The sequence below is a fragment of the Anabrus simplex genome, chromosome X (genome assembly GCF_040414725.1).
Source record: "Anabrus simplex isolate iqAnaSimp1 chromosome X, ASM4041472v1, whole genome shotgun sequence".
NCBI classification, from domain to species: domain Eukaryota; kingdom Metazoa; phylum Arthropoda; class Insecta; order Orthoptera; family Tettigoniidae; genus Anabrus; species Anabrus simplex.
Window position 1 is genome coordinate 62188930 of NC_090279.1, and position 22133 is coordinate 62211062.

Genomic DNA, 22133 nt, shown 5'->3' on the forward strand with positions numbered 1-22133 from the left:
ATAAGTGATTTCGTAACGCTAATAAGTTGAAGACAGGGGAGAGTTCGATTTTAATCTATCTCAGCAGTATAACTAAGATATTTAGCATCTGAGGTTGCCTCAAGACATCTGTGGATCCAGTTAATCATAAAATTCATATCAAATGTTAGCCCTTCACAAAAGGTCTCATTATTTTATCCAACAATAGGCAGGAACGAATTAAGTGCCTGGAAAACTTCGTGCAATTGCATCTAAAACGAATCTAAGACTCATATAAGAAAACCAAATACATGGAAGGAAGTACTCGATAATTACACAAACAAAATCCGGTAACTCATTTTCGCAAAATTACTCGGGTAAATAATTTCAAATACTTGTGGAAATCATCCAACAATCTGCATTAAATCATGAGGCAAACAGAGAGAGATTTCTACATTACAAGTAGGCCATAGAATCACATGGAAAAGGTACGACAAAATATCAGTATCAAGCAACGTTAAATTAAAGCATTATAACACCGTAATTAAGCCTCAAGCATTACACACGTCAGAAACCTTGATCAGTCGAGAAATATCATTATCTAAAATGATCGAAAAACAAGAAAGGGTAGTCCTCAGGGAAACCATGGCCCAGTATGCATAGGAGTGTGGATGAATAGGAGGTCTCCGGAATTATATCAACATATTGAGGAAATATCAGATAGAATCTTTGGAAAAGGTGATTGAAGTTTGATTGCCATATTCAAAGAATAGATGATGAAAGACTCACTAAAAAGATATTTAAAAATGCCTCCTCGCTAAAAGTCATAATAACTGGATAATCGAAATTGAAAAGGACCTTCAAGAAATCAACATTCCAGATGAAATTATATGGGACACGCCTAGATTTAGAACGTTGGTTAACGAACAGCATTTTGCTGAAAACCCAAGATGAGAACACAGTTACACAGAAGGAAGAACAGATGATAAACACAAAGAGGGAAGAAACTCTGGCAGGAGAAGAAAGCACAACCATCTGCAAAATAAGTACAATCGCGCTCCTTAGTGGGGCAAAACGTTTTGAAATAATAATAAGTAATGAGTAATAGTTACCATCCACGTGGTATGCTTTTTTGTGAAGCGTCGCTCTGCGATACATTTGTCAGGAGGTGATAGCTCGGGGTTCGGTCTATTGAGGTTTAGGGTCTATGTTGGGTGTCATATGCGTCTGGAGTATTGTACTTCCAAGTGAAGTGAGAAACTTCGTAACTGTCCATAACTGTCGGTGGTAGATAACTTCTATTTGTCCATGTAGTTATGAAACCATGCGGCTCAGTTTGTGAGACATGCTCCTAGTAGATACTCCAGAGGTAATGGTGTAGATAATGCTGAGGTTTCTTTCTAAAAATGCTCGAGGGAAGAAATCAGGACAGAGTGTTTTAAAATATGGTAAGGTCCATGGTTTGAACACTGAACAGGATCCTATATCCAGAGGGATTCTTTGTTCATCCCATAACTCCATTAGTACAAGTGAAATGCATACCAAATTCCACAGATCTCATTAGACTTGAAATAATTCGTGATGGCAATAATGTTGACCGATAATTGTGATAATACAAAAATTTGGACGAAGATTTGTGCTGTAGTAAAAGGCCGTCCGTGGCGAGATTTGTTTTCTCACTTGTAAGCCAGTGGAGAGCGGCAGGTATAAACCTGTTTGACGAGATAACAGGTGTTCACATTTATATGAGGCGGAACCTCTTTGGAAATAGAGAGCCGTGTTGCAACATTATTGATGTTAAAATAAATGGGGAGTAATTTGAATTTCAATTCGACTGCATAGGCAAATGACAGAGTGGATTCTCAGAAACATTCCCGAACACTTGACTATGTATTCTAGTTTCGATGTTTCCATAACACAGTCATAGTTCGTATTGCCACTGAGCGTTTAAATAATTACTTTGGTGTCAGAAGGTTGTCCTTAGATATTAAGATTTCCATTTCTTGATATATTCGTAGTTCAGCTAGGTGTTAAGGACTGCCGATGGCGAGTCCTCCTGTGGAAAGCAGGATGGTGGTTGAAGTGCATGGAAGGGATTCTTGGGACTGCTCGCCCATGCTAGGATCGTGAAATTATGTAGCTAGCCAACTGCTCCTAGATGAGAGGTAAGTATTTTTGTTTTACACAAAGAGTCGGTACCACATGGTATTCCATAGGATGTAGTAGCACCCTGCCATTAGTCCATGGGATACCCATGATTTTTGGCCATGTTGTTCATAAAGGAGTTGTAATATTTTGTGTGTGTATATTTTAGCAGGACTATATAAGTGGATGCAGTTGAACTCCGTGACCTACAATATGTAAGGGTTACATATGAGTCGAGTTTATTTTGGGGTTTGACTGAAAGTTATAACTAAATGGTAACCGGATTTCTTTTCACAGGTTTTCATGAATTTATTCCAATCACTGACTTCAACCTGTTATTTCGGTTCATGAAACACCATTCAGTCAATACAAACAACACTATTTTATGTTGTGTAATTCTACGCTATTATTCACTGGCACTTGAAGTCCACTTGTTGTGGAGGGTCACTGGGGTCATCACGCACGTTCAATTAACTTCAACGAGAGGTCACTTTGGTCCTCAACCTTAAACATTAATGGGTGACCATAATAGCTCAGTGATGTGAATTCGATGTTACTCAGATTCCATTGAGGGTCCAGGTATCTCGTCCTATACTGATGGACATTTAGTGGATGGCCTAAATTAAAAAGGTATCGAAAACACTTCCTGATATTTAGACGATCGATAAATCGGATGCATAACGCACAGTTGTTTATGGAGCTGAGCAGATTGAATCTCATGTTGTTTTCTAGTTAACCTTAAACTGGTTTTCTGTGAATGGCCCGTCAGATATTTTTGGGGTGGATATTAATTTCAACTCGAAATCGTCCAGCCGCAGCGTTATATTAATGTCAGTGACTGAAGACCACTGTATATGGCCATATTTTTATACACACCCGCCATCATATTTCATCGTCTTTTATTGAATAAAAATAGTTATATGTAGGCTTTTAATTTATGTAGGCCTTCCTTGATATCCCCAATAGTCATGTCTGGAAGTGACGAAGAGCCATTAACACCCCCGGAGACATAAGAGTTAAAAATTCATGCTGAAGACCTGGAACAGGCAAACATCAGTGTGACATGACGAAAGGGTTCATTACTCACTATCTCTTCAACACTTGCAACGTTGAGATATAAAAGATTTTAGTGACTTCCTTGTGGCTCCATTAGAGAAAAGAGAGAGGCCAATTCACTGCCACCAGGTAAACAAAAATGGAGAAAAGTGTACTGCAGCTCTTGATATACGACTCCCTACTTAAAGACGCCCCTCGAGAATTACATGATATTCATGAATACCTACGGGCACTGAAGTAGAACTTTCAATTTGCATTCAGAACCGGCTAACAGGTACAATATTATCTTACAAGTGCCGGGGGAGCATGTACAGTTTTGAGCTACTAATCTACTCATAATTAAAAGAAAACACGACATGTAGGAAGGGGATCACAAGTGTGCTCAGGTTTCAGCAACAATTTTCAATTGCGCCATATTAGGACTTATTTCGGCACTTACTTTTTTTGCTAGGGGCTTTACGTCGCACCGACGCAGATAGGTCTTATGGCGACGATGGGATAGGAAAGGCCTAGGAGTTGGAAGGAAGCGCCCGTGGCCTTAATTAAGGTACAGCCCCAGCATTTGCCTGGTGTGAAAATGGGAAAACACGGAAAACCATTTTCAGGGCTGCCGATAGAGGGATTCGAACCTACTACCTCCCGGATGCAAGATCACAGCCGCGTGCCTCTACGCGCACGGCCAACTCGCCCAGTCGGCACTTACTTATTCCCTTGAATTGTTTATTTAAAAGTTTGAATACTTCTTTCCTGCGCTTCCAGTCTTTTACCAGTTTCTTCATCCGAATTACTTCTTATCCTCGCCGCTGGACAGCTCCCAAACGATTGTTAATGAGCACACTTCTACTTTGCTCTGAAAACATAAAAATGGTCGTCCATGGTTGAGAACGAGCGGTTGTGTATATCTGTGGTTGATGAGGAGATAATTCATGAAATGACCTTTGCTCCTTTCGCACACGGACCTAGCATTATGTTACCTGAAGATTTTCTCTCAGAGAAAATGGCACAAAGGGATGGACCGCTCTCCGGTGTATATTATGAGGTGTGCAGAAAAGGTGCCGTTTTAGGTGGAGAACTTATTACTCCTCTGCTGTGTGCGATCGCATGTGCCTCGCTACATCTCCGGAATTGGTAAGGACTTGTGGAACTCCGGACACTTGAGTAGTAGTTAGTGGGACGTTAAGCAAAATAACATTGTTAAATCACGTGCGGCTCAATCACGTGACGTAACGCTCGTAAGCCATCTCGCCCGTGTGAACCGACACCGTGGTGCTGCGTGCGAACGATTTGCCAAGAAACACGGAGGAGTGCGGCACCTCTCCAGTGCGGTTTACAAGTGCATGGTTAACTTACATGATTCTCTGAACATTTTATCGCACTACTGAGAACTCGTGAGTGTTCTGATCTGAACTGTTAGAGTCACTTTCTTGGCTGAATACTTGTCACAGACATTACAACAGTATAGTTTCTCGCATGTGTGAATCCACATATGAACTGGTAGGTCACTTTTCTCGATGAGGGATTTGCAACAGATATAGCGGCAGTGCGCCTTAGACCCGTGTGAGTCCGCATACGACGTGCCAAGTGGGATCTCCTGCTGAATACCCTGCATCAGAAATTGTATGAGATTGGCTTCTTGCCTGTGCCAGTCGGCATGTGAACTACTAGGCTGACTTTGTGGCTGAAGAATATGCCCAGATATTGCATCAGAATGGCTTCTCGCCTAAGTGTATCGGCATGTGATCTCCTAAGTCGCGTTTCTGCAGCAGTGTGGCTTATCGCCTGTGAGGGTACGCATGCGATTTGTTGGATGGACTTTCTGGCTGAAAGATTTTCCCACAAACGTTGCAGCTTTATGGCTTCTCGTCTTAGTGTTTGCGCATATGAACTGCTAAGGCGCGTTTCTGGATGAATGATGTGTGGCTTATCGCATGTGTGAGTACGATTATGGCGTGTTAAAGTAACTCTGTGGCTAAAAGATCTCCCACAGAAGTTAGGGCAGTACAGCTTGGACGGATTAACTGCTGAATAACTAGCCACAGACATTACAACAGTTTGGCTATTCGACCGTGTGAGAACGCATGTGAATAGCATGATTGTCTTTCCTGCTGAATGTTTCACCAGACTTACACCTGTATGTCTTCTCGCCTGTATGGGTACGGATATGAGAAGTCAGTGTGTCTTTCCGGTTGAATGATTTGCCACAGACATTGCAAACGTATGGCTTCTCGCCTGTGTGAGACAATGTGTGATAAGATAAATCGGTTTTACGGACAAATGATCTGCAACATACAGTGCAACTGTATGGCATCTCTCCTGTATGTGTCCGCAAATGAACAATTAGAGTACCTTTCAGGCTGAATGATTTGCCAGACATTGCACCTGTATGGCCTCTCGGCAGTATGTGTACGCATATGACCAGTTAAAGCACCATTCTGGATGAATGATTTGCCACAGACATTGCACCTCTATGGCCTCTCGGCAGTATGTGTCCGCATATGAACAGTCACAGCACTATTCTGGGTGAATGATTTGCCACAGATATTACAGCTGTATGGTTTCTTGCCTATGTGAGTTAGCTCGTGACAAGATAAACGGCTTTTCCGGGCGAATGATTTGCAACATACAGTGCAACGGTATGGCCTCTCGCCGGTATGAATATGCATGTGAATAGCACGGTAGGCTTTCCTGCTGAAGGACTCACCACAGACATTGCACCTGTATGGCTTCTAGCCTGTATGGGTCCTTATATGATTGTTTAGACTGCCTTTCTGTACGAATGATTTGCCACAGACATTGCACCTGTATGGCTTCTCGCCCGTTTGGGACCGAATCAGTTCTGGACTTTTCCCGTAATTTTTATGACATACTGAGCATGCGTTTTTTATCCCACATGTATGCAATCGCGTGTCTCCTGTCAGAATTTTCCTCTTTGTAAAGCATTTATCTGTAAATCCACACACTTGGAGCGGGTGGATCCTGATGTGTTCCGACAAGCTGCTTCGGCTACCTAACACCTTTCCGCAGTGATCGCACTTGAAGGGTCGATCATCCTTGTGTCTCTTCAGATGTGATCCGCCATCCGGAGGTTGATGGTCTTTATTGCTCACCTCGGGTCTCGATCTACAGTGACAAATTAAAACCATGTGACCTATAGTTCAACAGCCAACTCCACTACAACTCTCACACAGGGGATTTGCTACTAGACGTTCCATTCACTGATATCCAGTGCAGAGAGCTCGTTACTCATAAACATCACATTCCAGAGAGTAAACATCTTCTGAGGTCAAATTCAGAGTATACTGTTAAATTTCAAAAGCTCTCAGTTGTAACGAGAATGTGTTGCGTCTTTTCTTAATCACGATATCACGCGCAAGAAACTTGTCACGGTTTAGAAATGTACGAGTTAATAGACAACCTCATTTAAAGAATGCATGAGAAGTGATCCAGCCTTTTCTTAGAACCATGTTCTCCAGAAGAAGTGTCTACAATAATCAATTCTCTCAAACATGCTCGCTCAGTCGCTAGTGATGGTATTTCCAGTAAGCTTCTCAAAATCTGTAATCGAGCACTCTCTGGACCAATATCTGAATTTATCAACTGCTCTTTGGCAAAAGGCATTGTCCCTGATTCATTTAAGGTCTCTAGAGTGGTTGCTATACACAAACAGAATGATAGATCCGACCCTGGAAACTACCGACCCATCTCAGTACCACCTGAATTATCTAAAATCTTAGAAACTGTTGGGAAAGTTAGGCTTATTAGTTACCTCGAAAAATGCAATTATTTTTCCAGATTTCAATATGGCTTCAGAGAAAAGGCTGGGGTGAATCCTGCCTTAATGGACATTATAATTGAGCTTCAAAATTATATTGATAAAGGTTACAAGACTGCTGGGCTGTTTATTGATTTTAAAAAGGCTTTTGATACTGTTAGCCATGAACTTATTATATACAAACTGGAAAAGACAGGTGTGAGAGGTCCCTCACTGCTCTGGTTTAAGGATTTCTTATCAAATCCACAACAATATGTTCAGATTGGCACGAATAAAAGTGAGTTACAAAAGATCTGCTTTGGTGTACCACAAGGTTCCATATTGGGTCCAATTTTGTTTCTTATATATATTAATGACATAGCCCTGTGTTATTTTAAGGGTAAAATATCACTTTTGGCAGATGATACTTCACTGTTCTATTCATCAAATTCGGAAGATGAAATAGTTGCAGATATCCAGCATGACTGTTATATCTTAGATGAATGGCTGAGAAAAAATCTTCTAACAGCCAATTACTCAAAAACTGTCTGTATGATGTTCTATAAATCACAATATGACCTAAATGCAACTACAAATATATTATTTGGCACTACGAAGTTGAAATGGGTTAAAAATGTTAAATATCTTGGACTAATAATTGATAGCGCCCTCTCCTGGACACCTCATATATTAAATGTAAAAAATAAAATCTCTGTCTTGGTTGGTATCATTGGCAAGATTAAGTACCTACTAACAATTGACACTCTTCGCCTAATTTATTTCACAATGATACAATCTCGACTTTCTTACTTGTGTTTCATTTGGGGCAAAGCAACCCAAAATAACTTAAATACTTTGGAGGACTTACAAAACAGGGTTATTAGATTTATGTATGGATTTCATCAACTATATTCTCGAAATAAAATGTACTCTGAAACAAATATATTACCTCTTAAGAAATTAATCTCATTAAACGCATCACTTCTTATTCATAAAGTCTTGCACAATAAAATGTTCAGCAACTCTGAATTTCCTAAAGTCTCTGACATCCATTCATGTAAGACAAGACAAAAAAATAAATTACATGTTCATCAAAATTATACAACAAGGTTTGGCACTAAGGGAGTGCAACACTTACTAATATCTGAATATAACAGCATTCCTGACAATATAGCAATCATCTCTAAAACTGTGCCATTTCGTAATAAGCTTAAGAAGTACCTGTTAGGCACTATAAATGTGTAACAGTTATTTCTCTGATATTTTCATTTCCAAATCTTAAAAGTCAAAAAGTTGTTCCTCCTGTACTGTTACTCTGATAATAATCCACTTAACATAATCCTATCCATTAGGTAAATTGTGATACTTAAAGTATATGTACAACCACTATTATTACACTTTCACTTTTAGACCTTATGCGTTAATCTGCCATTGTTGTGATTATCTATGTATTGTTCCTCTTGACAGAGCTCTTGCTCTCTGGAACCCTATTTATCAATCAAATAATAAAATAAAAGGAGAAATAGAAGCTCTTTAATCCAGCACATATTATTCTATTGAAATCCGTAGTCTGTTCTCCTACATAAAGGACGGCATATGCTTTGGAGTTTTGATCTTGTTGAACCACTCTGCGCTTTGTCGCAGGCAAGTAATAATTTTTGTAAAGGACCTTGTTCTTGAGGTTGTTTGAGAGAATGTCAGTGTTGTAGATATTAATAAAGTTGAGATCATCGTTTGCCGACAGTCAGCAAGATCTGCTGAACCATGGATAATATTTTATGAATGTTATTTTGTCACACAAATATACATATTGTATTTGTACATTGTTATCATATCACTATAGCATTTTATTATGTCACTGTGTCGCTTTTCCGAAATATGTAGCTTTGATGTGTAATCAAACAGACCCAACCTACATATAGGACGGTAGGTTTACACAAGGACGTTCATACTACCATGTACTACATCGGTCTACGTCTTAATTGCTGTATTTAACACAAGCTGCATGCAACACGAAAAACCACTAATCCTGATGAAATCCTGGAAAAGCTGAAATATAACATGTATACGGCGGCTCTCTCCCTAGCACTGATACTGTCTTTTCTTCTCCAGATACTGCTGTTATAGACATTATGAAGGACACACAGAATATGGCTTTGGTGTTAGCGTTTTATTACAATGTTCTAATATCCTGATTTTGAAACCAAACGCAACCTATTATGCCCTTGAATATTGTTACAAGTATTACTTTAACAATACGGATAGAAGGAGCATGAAAATCAAGGCTTGAGACAAAATTCGAGATGAAAAGACGTTGAATTGCACCGTAGTGGATATTGCTGCTATGTAAAGGAAGGAATGTTATTCTATTTATTTCAAAAGATCACGGGCAACGTGATTATTTTTAGTGGATTAATAATGGCATTCACGAACTTCTATCAGACGCCGAATATGACGCAGACGTCATAGAGTGTGAGAAATACATCAGGGTCGCGAAGCGCGCGATATTTAATTCGACACGCGTCCTTCGTGACAAATTATCTGAGTCGCTCGGATATATGAATCTTGACCCTTCCAGACCTTTATCCGTAGTACAAGAGCCATCACACTTTTCCATCACGTACTCTGTTAAATTACCCACTATCAAACTAGAACCATTCGCAGGAGATGTAGAAAAATGGTCCCGGTTTTGGGAGTAATTCCAGTCAGCGGTAGACAAGAACCCGACCATCAACACTATCGACAAAAACGTCTTCCTTCGTGGATACCAGGAGGGAGAACCTAAGAAGCTAATCGATGGCATAGCGGTAACTGCAGACGCATACGAGGAAATAAAGAGGAATCTTATTGGACGATATGGCGATAGAGACCGCATCATCCAGGCGCATCTGGATTACCTGGAGACCAAGAGACCAATTCGCGATGCCACGCCCGACGCCCTCAATCACACATATATAGAATATAATAGACGTATTCAGGCTTCAAGAGCATTAGGGGAAAATGTCGACCACTACGGGGGAATGTTAGCCCCCAAACTGTTACGCGCATTCCGGATGATATCTCTAGAAGATTTCCGAAGCGCACATAACAAGGCTTATGGAATTCCTCAATGAAGAAGTGGAGGGCACAATGACGGCGCAGAAAATCAAAGGAGACAACGCCATCTCAAACTCATATTACCCAAATGCTGCTGCCTTGCAAGTCACTACTAGGACGGGCCAGACGTCCAGGAAGACGAAGACGTCACCTTTTTGCGTTTTTTGCGAAGGGAAAGGCCATTGGGCTCAAAACTGTACCAAGATGACAGATGTCAAGCAGCGCATAGACCAACTCAAGTCTACTCAACAATGCTTTTTATGCCTAAACAGAAGTCACACCTTGAAAAACTGCACCAAGAAGAACAAAGTAACCTGCACTAAATGTAAGGGACAACATCACATCTCTATCTGTGAAGGACAAGTGGGAGTAACTGTAGGAAAAATAGATGTTAGCATGCCGAACTTGATATACCTCCAAACAGCTCGAATTTGGGTAATCGGACCAACCGGTCTTTGGAAAAGAACACATTAAATTCTGAACGCCGGAAGTCAGTCAAGCTTCATCAGCTCGGAACTGGTAGACGATTTGAAGCTGAAAGTCATTGACAGGAGAGATCTGTCAGTTACAGCATTTGAAGCACCATTAAGTACATCGGTGACTCGCAGATTGGCCAACTTCAGTATAAGTAGAATGTAGACGAAAGATTCCGTGCGAATCTCGGCATTCGAGAGCAGGAACACGTACTCACCACACCCAACCGTCCCACGTGACATACAGAGTCTATCACGCCTTCACAAATTGCAACTAGCAGATCCTCAAGATGATGCAGACGATCTGATGATTGGGGTCCTGATAGGAGGAGACCAGTACTGGCAGGTGGTGAAGGACGAACAGCCAATACGCATCTCGAGTTCCATGGTACTTCTTCCCTCTAGGTTTGGTTGGATTCTTAGTGGGAATAAGTCTGGTACTACAGTGAATCATGTGTCCATAAACCACGTCAGTATCAATGCAGAATTACTATCTTCCGAGGGCAATCTACGCAAGTTTTGCGATCTAGAGACACTAGGGATAAAGGAAGATTAGCAACGAGCACTCACTGCGAGAGAGTCTGCAATCTTGAAAGGCTTTCATGAATCATTCAAAATGGAAGACGGGAGGAGGGTTGTCTCCCTACCTAGGAAGGAAGGAGTAATACTGCACTCGAATCGCAAGAACGCTGATAAAAGTTTTGATTCCCTGAAGAACAAACTTAATGGAAACAAACAGTTCCGAGAGGCACATCACGCTTTAATGACCGACTACTTTGCGAAGGGACATGTAGAGATAGCCCCCGAGGCTGAATCGGTTACCGACATCTTCTATTTGCCTCACCATGCTATAAACAAGCAAAGAGACGGCACGACGAAGTGGAAAATAGTTTTTGATGCTTCATATCACGAAAAGGGTACCATATCACTCAATGATGCCCTGGAGGTTGGGCCTAATCTCCTACCAGAAATTCTGGCAACACTACTCCGCTTCCGACTCTACCAACTAGCTTTAATTGGGTACGGAACCCAAGCCTTTCTGCAGTTGTGTCTGGATAAAAATGACAGAGACTTAACGAGATTTCAAGGTTTGAAATGGAGAGAGGGGGAAAAGGAGATTGGAAGACAACTGACAACACTGCAGTATACAGATTCGCCCGTTTGCCGTTTGGACATACATGCAGCCCATTCCTTTTATCAGCTACATTATGTGAATTGGCTTCCAGATTTTGTGACAAATATCCCTTGGGTACAAAACTGCTAGATCAAGGGACCTGCATGGATAATTTCACAGCCAGTACAGAAGACGAAAATGAAATCATTGCTGTGTACTACGAGATAACAGGGCTTCTCCGAGAGATACAAATGCCGATGTCAAAGAGGGCGACCATTTCAGTACTGTTAAAGGATATATGGAGAGCCGAAGGGCGCGAGGAAACGAGAGAGACACGAGTTTTGGGTGTTAACTGGAACACGCACACGGACTGTCTTCTTTTCGACCCTAACGACATCATTGGAACGCTACCAGAGGAGCCGGCAACGAAGAGACAAGCTACAGCAACATTTTACGATCCGCTTGGTCTCCTGTCGCCAATATCGATTACAGGTAAAATCCTGTTCCAGAATACTTGGTGTAGAGGGATAGCATGGGACGATCTCCTACCCACAGACCTAGCAAGGTGGTGGCAACTCTGGGCTTCCAACCTCATTCACTTGTCAGCCATTCAAATCCCTCGATGGATAGGATCTTCTTCTACAACGCCAGAGAACTATCAAGTGCGTGTATTCTGTGACGCTTCGGAGAGGGCTTATGGTGCCGTACTTTATCTCAGAGTATTGGAGAGTGATACAGTCTCGGTACACTTGGTTTGCAGCAAGAACAGACTGTCACCTATCAAGCGAGTGATCCTCCCTAGACTTGAACACCTTTCAGCTCTAGTGCGTATACGACTTCTCAAGTATTTCTGTCAGTCTACATGATATGATATCACGAAGGCAACGCTATGGAGTGATTCTATTGTGACACTAGGCTGGATTCACAACAACCCAAATAGATGGAAACCATTCGTCTCCAATCGTGTCACGGAAATAAAGCAGAGCTCCAATCCTGCACAATGGCGACATTGTCCAGGTGAAGACAATCATGCAGATATACTATCACGGGTGATGTTAGCGAAATAGTTGCAGAGCTCACGATGGTGGAATGCATCAGAATGGCTTGCCAACGATCCTAACTCTTGGCCCCAACACTCGGTGTCTAACACCACCCCACACCCAGAAGCACGAAAGAACGGCCAAGTATTAACAGTTAGCACATGGGAAAGTCTCATAGATGCCAGTCGATTCAGCTCTTATGGGAAGATGATTCGGATCATGGGTTGTATTCTACAGTTTATGAAGAATGTTCGAAGCACGAAGAAACACAAAGGTGAATTAACTTCTACGGAGCTGGAGAGTGCAAAACTGCGTGGGATTTACATTTGTACAACTGGGAAGCTTTGGTGCAGAACACGCATGTCTACGAGATAAAAAGAATCTCCCATCTAAGTCCTAAATTGCACGCTACAATCCCTTCCTTGAGGGAGATCTCTTCAGACTGGGGGGACGCCTGGATCATGCAGACCTGACATCTCAAGAGAAGCATCCACTCCTCCTCGATGGATCCCATGAATTCACAAAATTGTTGATCAAGCAGACGCATATTCATCTACAGCATCTGGTAGTAAGAACTGAGCTGTGCGAACTACGCTCGCAGTACTGGAACTTAAAGGCACGCCAGTCCATTAAGAAAGTCATTCACGCTTGCCTCCCTTGCAAGATCGCCAAGAACCACCGAGCAGACGAAATAGAGGCGCCCGTACCTGTGGATCGCATACAAGCCACTAAATCTTTCACGGTCACAGGGGTGGACTTCGCCGGTCCACTGTATGTCAGGGTGGGGAGCATGTTACAGAAATCATCACTTGCGCCACTACAAGGGCTTTGCACCTGGAATTAACATCGGACATGAGTACCGAAAAATTCATCATGTCTTTCAGACGCTTCTCCACCGGACACGGATTACCTCACACCATCTACTCGAACAATGCGAAGACTTTTCAAGCGGCGAGCAGAGAACTGGCAGAACTTTCTCGGATCTTCACGGACCCACGTACGAGCCAGCATTTCGCCCACAACGATGTATCCTGGAAGTTTATTGTTCCACGGGCGGCTTGGTGGGGAGGCTGGTGTGAACGAATGATGAGCACAACAAAACTATGCTTGAGAAAAGTCCTGGGCACGTCTCAAGTGGACGAGGAAACTCTGAGAACAACACTGGCAGAAATAGAAGCCGCCATCAACAGCAGACCAATTACACAAGGCGGTCACAATGTACTGACATCAAACCACTTCATAAACGGGGGACTATTAACATTACCCAACGGTCCAGAACCTAGCGTCTACACAGATCTGAGAAAAGAAGCAGGACTAAGGGCAAAGATTCAAGACGACTTTTGGAAGAGGTGGAAGGAGTACCTTCTCGCCCTAAGACGTTTCCACGAGGTGCGACAACCAGACGGAAGATCGACGAAGTGCCGGAAGGGGGATGTCGTCCTGCTTCAAGACGATCTGCGTCCACGTCACGTATAGCAACGAGCTCGCATCACTGGAGTGGGACCTGGCCGTGACGGGAAGGCGAGGACTCTCGTCCTCCGACTCAGCGATGGAACATTACCCGACCGGTACAGCTGGTCGTACCATTGGAGATCGACCAGGGTGGGGAGGATGTGCAGGATTCACGATGCCTTTATTTTCTCTGTGTGTGAATTCTTTGTATCTTCTTTGACGTCACTATGTTTTTCTCTTGGTACGAAGTGAAGTACAATAAAGGAAACTTGTTTACATAAACGACATTAAAAGTATGCTAGGCTTACAGTCGCACGGGCTGTGATGGCAAACCATGCCAGTACCCCCATTTCGTATCCCATCATTGAATTATGCCTGGATGAAGTAGCAAATAAGCCACTGCACTTGAGAGAAGGCTTGTAGGCATCTGAGAGGTAGGGAAAAAGATGGAGTGGAGAAAAGTCATGGGAAAAGAGGTGTGGCTACTAACTGATGTACAACAGAAACCGAAGAACAGCTCATGGTGTTGACAGTGTCATATCAACAAAATTTGACTGTTCAGTCTCCGAGGTGCAAAAGTTTGACAATCGCTTGATGTAACTCGTCCGCATTGGGGAGAGAAGGAAATTCCATTTTTTCAGCGCAACGCTCCACAAACTGACGTGCGCACGGAAACCAAAGATGCGTTCTGGGCACCGCCTGACAAGAAGACCGCTGACTATCTCATCGCTGCCGATGATCTGAATGGACGTGTCGGACGGAGGAAAGAAGAACAAACAGTCCATGGCGTTCATGGACATGGAGAAAAGGAAAACGATGCCCAACAAATTCGCGATTATGCAAAACTGATCATCGGATCCACACGGTTCAAAAAGATTGATATTCATCTACTCACTACTACAGTGGCTCCCATCCAATTCGCATTGACTACATCCTTGTGAGAGGATGAAATCTCGAAGATGTTCTAGAGATAACAATTGTCCCTTATTAAATCCTTGCGATGCAAAACCGACCAGTCATCTAAGCTGCGGGTAAAGTCACCAAGAGCCCAATACCTCACAGCAAATAGACAAATTGGCATCAAATGGTGGCCCCTGAAGAAGGAGACTACCGTTGTTGCAAAAGTTACAGAGCCACAAATCACCATAGTTGAAGTGAGCCGGACTAAACTGAAAGACGCCGTTCGCTCTATCCTGGAACAATTAAGTCAGGGCGACGACAACGAAGGATTAACCATGACATATGGCTAAGGAATGAAGATGTTAAATATGCAGCACGGTTGAAGAAGCAGCTGTACCACGAGTTTCATGCTCGTTGGAATACCTACAAGGCAGCCTCTCAAAAATGAAGGAGGACTTTGCCGTAACAAAATCAAACCGGTAGGCAGGTCTGTACGTGAAACTTGACATGCGCGAATTCGAGCGGAATTTTTAACGGCTAGTCCAATCGAGCAATCGCAAAATGACAGAAGTCCGACGTTTTTACGGCATCAATGAGGAAACAGACGATTTGCTACTGGACTGGCGAGAAGCGCGAGTACACTGGCGGAACTATTTTGACTAAATTTCAATCATGGAATTTCCGTATCTACCAATCCTAATCACCTCCGCTGTTGAAGGTCCAATGTAGGAAAATGACGTCACTAAAGTCCAGGCTATGCTGAAGGAAATGAAACCAGGGAAAGCCATCTGTCCCGATTATCTTCCGGCAGAGTTTTGTTTCTCTCAATGGGGGATGCAGCAGTGTGGCTAAAGCCAGCTTTTCAACCATATCATCAAAGAAGGTCAAAAACAAACAGACTGGCGACGGAGTATCCATTCAGAAATAAGGGAAGCCCTGCCGATATTTCTAATCACGGCCCGATCATACTTATGAGACACGCAATGAGAGACTTAGAACAAATCTTCGACAAAAGGATTAGCGATTTAGCCAAACATACAACAAGCCAAGCTGGATTTGTGTAAAATTGTGGCGCAGTAGGAGAAACCCATGCTGCCAAACTGTTACTTGAGAAACACTGTGAAAGGAATAAGAGGCTTCATCACAAATTTCTGGACCCTTAGAAGGCCTTCCATCGGGTTCTTCATGACCTAATCAGTCAGCCCTACAATTACATGGCATTCCAGAGCACCTTGCTGAGAGGGTATAATTGCTCTACAAAGAACAAATGAGTTGTGTTCAAGTTGCCGCAGGAGCATCTGATGACTTCCGCATAACTGTAGGAGTCCATCAAGGCCCCGGCTTATCACCACTGCTGCTCATTCTTGTGATGGACACAATTACCACAAACCTGCGCAGTCCAGTACCATGGACACTTCTCTAAGCAAATGATATCATTTTGGCTAGACCTGCAGCGTCAAACAGAAGACTGGAACAATCGACTAGCGCAATAAGCCCCGCGCCTCAACATGAACAAGACAGAATACATTGCATTACATCGTCAAGAAGTTGGAACCATGCATGTTGACGTTGAAGGTATAGCACGAGTAGAGATATTTAAGTATATTGGCTCCACAATCTATGATGATGTCCGCCTTACTGATAATGTCATCTTAAGGATATACAAAGCCTGACTGAAGTGGAGAATGACAACAGGCGCCCTTCCGAACTTTGGACGAAGGGCCATCTCTAAACTAAGTTCTACCGTACTGATATCTGTCCTATCGATATCCATCCTGTCGTTTTCTACGGCATCGAATGCTGCCCTGCTTTAGAGGTAGAACGCCAACTAAGCATCATGGATACGAAGTTGCTTAGGTGGAAGCCTGGCATAACTAGACTAGATCACATTTCAAATGATGTTATTAGAAAACGTTTTGGCATTGCACCGATCCAGAAGAAAATTGGGGAAAGGCGTGTGCGCTGGTTTGGGCATGTGTTGCGTGTAGAGGACGATATATTGGGAAAGTCAGAGTATACACAGAAAGTCGATGAAAAGAGGCGCGAGGGACGAACCAGACAGCATAGACTGATAAAGTCACAACGGCCTGAAAGTTGGAAGACTACACGCAGACATGGCCCGAGACCAAACTAACTGGAGTCAATGAATCACAACACCAGACCCTGCCACTAGAAGCAGACTGATGAATATTCCGTTACAAAAATGGAATGCAATGGACATTTTACACATCCTAACATTCAAATTAGTTTATTGTATGTTCAAATTTTCTACCCTAAAGCCTATGTCCGATATCTATAAAAAAATATTTTCACAAAATAGTGTCTGAATGGCTGAACGCTTCTAGATTTCGTGTTTAAGTGAATCCTATAAATGCATTGTGAAGAAATACTTACAACTCAAAAAATAAAAATGGGTATATCTGTGTTAAATGGGAAGGACAGTTTGAATATCCGGTGAAATTCTATGAGTACCTACAAGAGGGGAGTCCATCAGTGTATTCTAGCCTGAATAGAATTTTGCAATTCATATTTCTGCTTACATACGTCATAGACAGCAGACGATCATATTAATCAGTTTGTTATTTTCACTCCGCTCACGCCTATAAATATGAAGACCATGGAGGAGTGGCACAAAGTGGTCAGCTCAGGGCCATGTGACACTCAATGCTCTAAAGCTGGAAGGAAACCACGTAACTAAGTGGTTAGTTCAGGACCATGTGTCTCTACACAAACGGAAGTAAGCCTCATCACTATTTAGCTCAGGACGATGTGTGTCTCCACAAATGGAAGGTAATCTCATCACTAATTGGTAATCTCAGAAATACGTGTATTTCCACAAGTCAGCAATTAGGAAATTTTATGAATCTTAAAATCAATACCAAACTGGCATGGCAAATATTTTAGACATTTTAAAGGAAGTCATTTAAGTTGCGGCATGACATTTGTAGACTGCTGAAATGAGAGTGAGGAAACAATAGCGCCTGAGGTGAGATATAACACAAAGTCTGAAGTAGCAGATAAGATCCGGTCGACTGTATCCTTCAGAAGCATCTAAAATCTATGATGTAAAATGGACTAAGCTACGTAGACAATGGACTGTCTTCTGACATATATACCAAGGAAAAAGAAGACACATAAAATGCATGTCGCTTTGCTGGTCCAAGAGTGCCTCTGCACCAAATATGTTTAGAAAGTAGAAAGCTAATTCAGACTCCATCAAAAATAGAAATATGATTTTGTGTGTGAAAAGGATTCATAAGCAACATTTTTACTGGTGGTCATAATACAAGATTGTTCGGCCTATTGTGTCCTGTTATACATGAATTACAAAGAAACTGCAGGATTTAAACCTCGAAGAATAGACTATTTGGGCGATCTTCAGTTGTATACATGGTTTTACTCTGACTAATAAGAGTGTGTGAGCTGGTACTGGGTAGTTCTGAGGACCGACATGAATATTTCTTGCCACTAGTGTGAAAGTACAGTAGGAACAAGTCAGTGCATCACATAAGAGTCGAGAAGGCTCTAACCACTCACAAAATCAAATAAACCATTCAGAATTCGTAGTTTCCATCACAAATCTGGTTTGAAGTCAAATCTTAGGCTATGACTAGCCATCGCATGACCTGCATTAAATGTTTTAAAACAGGACTTTGTGAGGTCAGTGAAATCAGGTCTCTCTGTAGCACTTCTTCTGTCACACTAAGGTCTCGATGTTGAGTGGCTAGTGTTATGATATTCAGCATAACAAAATGTTTGTGATGATGTTTCTGGGAGATTGGAGATTTACAAATTGAACAGTAGGGGAGACAGTACCGATCCTTGAGGTAATCCATTTTTGAGCTTCCTTTCGCTACTCATACTATTTCCCATACAGACTTGAAATCATCTGTTATTGAGCATATTGCTTATAACCTGCACGATGGTCCTACAGGGTACAATTCGGAGAAGCTTGTAAATTAATCCTTCCCTCCAGACTGCGTCAAATGCTGCTGTAAGATCAATGAGTACAGCTGAGGTCTTGAGTTTTTTTCTGGAAACCTCCTTCCATGTGGAATGTCAGTGAAAGCACTTGATCGCAGCAGCTGCAATTGGGCCTGAATCCGGCTTGATCAACTTCAATATGCTGGAAAACAGTTGCGCTGATTCCGTTGTAGATTAGCCTCCCTAAAAGAAGCGCAATTGGTCTATAACTGATCGGGTCATTGGCAGGCTTACCTGGTTTCAAGATGGAAATCACTTTCGTTCGTTTGAATTCTGCCAGGAGTTGTCTGTTCTGTAGAAGGTTGTTACAAAACATTGCCAGCCAACTTCTAGCATTCTTCCCTAAATGAATGCCAAATTCTGGATAAATGCCATCAAAATCTGGAGCTGTACTTGGTTTAACGTCTTTGAGAGCAGCATTGATGTCTTGCACCGTAAGCGGTAGTGAATACCTTGGTGTGCGTGGTGTTCTTTATTTCAGAGTTTGGAGCTGGCGCCGTATGTGTTTGGTATGTTTCTTATCTGATGGAGTTTGGGGAGTTGTGACGATGTGAGATGCTACTTCATCCGGAATAACTCCAGGCTCTTGCTTCACCAAAGGTGTCTTTCCAGCAAGTTTTCTGAGGACTCCCTGAGTTCTTCTACTGGAATGAGTTAAGTCGATATTCTCCACTGTTTCAATTCACCGTCCTCTCCGGGTAGTATCCATGCTAGAAAGAAGTTCATCAGCTATGTCTTCATCACCAGTCTGCAGATATTCGTTATAGAGCGCATCAGTCTCAACATTCCAACCAGGGATGTATTATTTTTATGGCCTCCAGGCATACTCTTCTTAGCCGCCATCATAACTGCACCTACGAAACGCTAGTAATTGTTGAGCTTGGGAGCAATCCACCGAACGCATATATCCAGTTCAGTGGAGAATGTTGACCAATTTGCTTTTCTGAAGTTCCACCGTGCATGTGGTATTGACCGTACAACAGGAATTTTAATGCCAATATCCGCTATAATGGGGCGATGTTGACTGTGGGGAAAATGTATTATCACTCTACGACTGGTATGTAAGGGCTGTCCTCCATCATTGCAGCTAATAAAACACAGGTCAAGATTGGAATCCCTATTCCATGCAGCTGATTGGAAAGTACCAAGATCTTTTGGGTCAAACATCAGATGGAGATTGTTCATCTCTGTCCATTCTACGAGTTTCGTTCCACATTCACTGTTATACGAGTACTTCCATAGTTCGTGATGGCTGTTGAAGTCGCCTATATAAACTGCAGGGTGTTGAGCATTAGGTAGTACTGTACTTGGCCACTGTGCGTTTGGGGGTTTATAAATGTTAAAAATAGTAACATCTGCCACTCACACAGCAACACAATGGATGTCTTCGTCTTCGTTTTGAAAGAGCAGTGTTGCATCTTGGATATTATTATGAACATAAGTAGCTATACCATGTGCATTGTGATATGTTGCACCAAGAGCTGTGTAACCATTAATGCGGCCCCTTTTCCGAAACTCTTCTTCATTGGCTGTATGGGTTTCCTGTATAGACACAACATCTATATTATTATCCAGGATAACCTTGGATAGGTAGTCACATTTTGCTCTGCTGTTGCTCTCTCTATGTTAAGCTGGAAGACATGGATGAAAGGTTCAATGTTTCTTGTCTGGGAGCTATGAGAAGAACCATTTCCATGAAATAACTTTGTCATTGTTGGGAGATCTTTAAAAAGACAGGTCCAGCAGCCAAAGTTATTGCTTTCTTAGTAGCACCCGGGGGTCACATGTAGGGCACTTTGAGGTTAAACCTAAGGACATGAAGCAATAATGTACCCCCTATTTATCTAATTTTATGAGATAATAAATTCACTTACTTAAAGAATTCTGAATTTTTTAGGCAAGCTGCACAAATTTAAAACTCCACTTGTACCTGACCATTTTATTACTTTATACTAATTGTGTAAGTATGTTTGCAATCAACACACTACAAGCCCCTGACTGACAATGAACACTAAAATGAATCAGCAAGTGTGACCACAACACTAGAATGAACATAAATTCAATACCACATATTTTTACGCTTACAACAATGAACAAATTTTATTTGAAAACTATGATATCGATGATGTAGCATTATGACCTGAACATTTCATTTCTACAACACATTATCTGCTTTGGCGTCCACAATTGGAGGAATCTGACTTAACACACAAGAGAGCAGAAATGATGAAAAAAAAAGGTATCTAACGAAATAGTTTAAAATGACATTCTTTGAGTTATAACTTTATTGAACTCAGCCATCATTGTATTGATTAATGAGAATGATTATGTTAGTTCGAAATATTACAATGTACATAAAACTTAACAATTCTGAATTTGTAGATTTAATTTATAATCTACAAACATCGCTTTTTCTGTGTGTCACTGTTGGTGTGAACGTACAAAAACTTACTCAGAATAACTGGAGGCAATAGTTTCAGATGGCATTTCAGATGATAAGAATGTGATGAACTAATGATGCAGAGACAGTAAAAGAAAGAACACTTTCTTCATAGTTGGTTAAAGGTAATGTAAACAAATACACTTCAAAATATCTAGCTTTACCAGAGATTCTTTTTGTAGACATATACCGGTTTTCAATAAAACTACATGATGGTACATTAAATATGATCTTAAAGTTCTTGAATATTTAACATGATTTTAACCAAAAGAATTTTACGATATTTGCATTTAAATGAAACCTTGTAAAGAAAGGATTCAACTGACGAAAATGGCCAGTTTTTGGAGATAAACTAACCAACACTGAACACAACTGTGAATAGGTACGACATATTCTATATTATATAGGATTTGTAGTGTACTTACTTTGTTTCTTCTTTGATGTATGGCAACAGCTGATCATCGGTATGTTCTTCTATGAATATTTCCTCCTTAGTATCTTCGGAAGGCTATAAGCAAGTAATAAGAAAAGTAGAGTAAAGAAGTAAGGGAGTACAAATATATAGGCCTAAACAAGAAACAACTGAGAAAATAAATTTCATAGTGGCACAATAAAGATTAAAATTAATATACCTCTCATTTTAAAAATATAAGAATGGAAAGGAACAATCAATTCAAAATCAATCTAAATACAAGATAGGTGTCTACCTTGGTGGCAAATAGTA

The 22133-nt window shown here is 41.6% G+C and overlaps 1 protein-coding gene across 2 annotated transcripts in view; it reads right to left on the reverse strand.

Annotated features, from left to right (window-relative positions):
* Window positions 1-21878, reverse strand: part of LOC137503107 (uncharacterized) — a 69540-nt gene extending 47662 nt beyond the window's left edge. Inside the window, exon 1 of one of the 2 annotated variants that reach the window (XM_068230562.1) lies at window positions 21835-21878. In XM_068230562.1, the coding sequence (XP_068086663.1) occupies window positions 21835-21871 (37 nt within the window). In that variant the 5' untranslated portion in view covers window positions 21872-21878. Of the gene's footprint in view, window positions 1-1070; window positions 2048-21834 lie in introns of those variants that run through there. The other variant, XM_068230561.1, reaches the window with a different exon arrangement.
* Window positions 21879-22133: the final 255 nt, after the last annotated feature.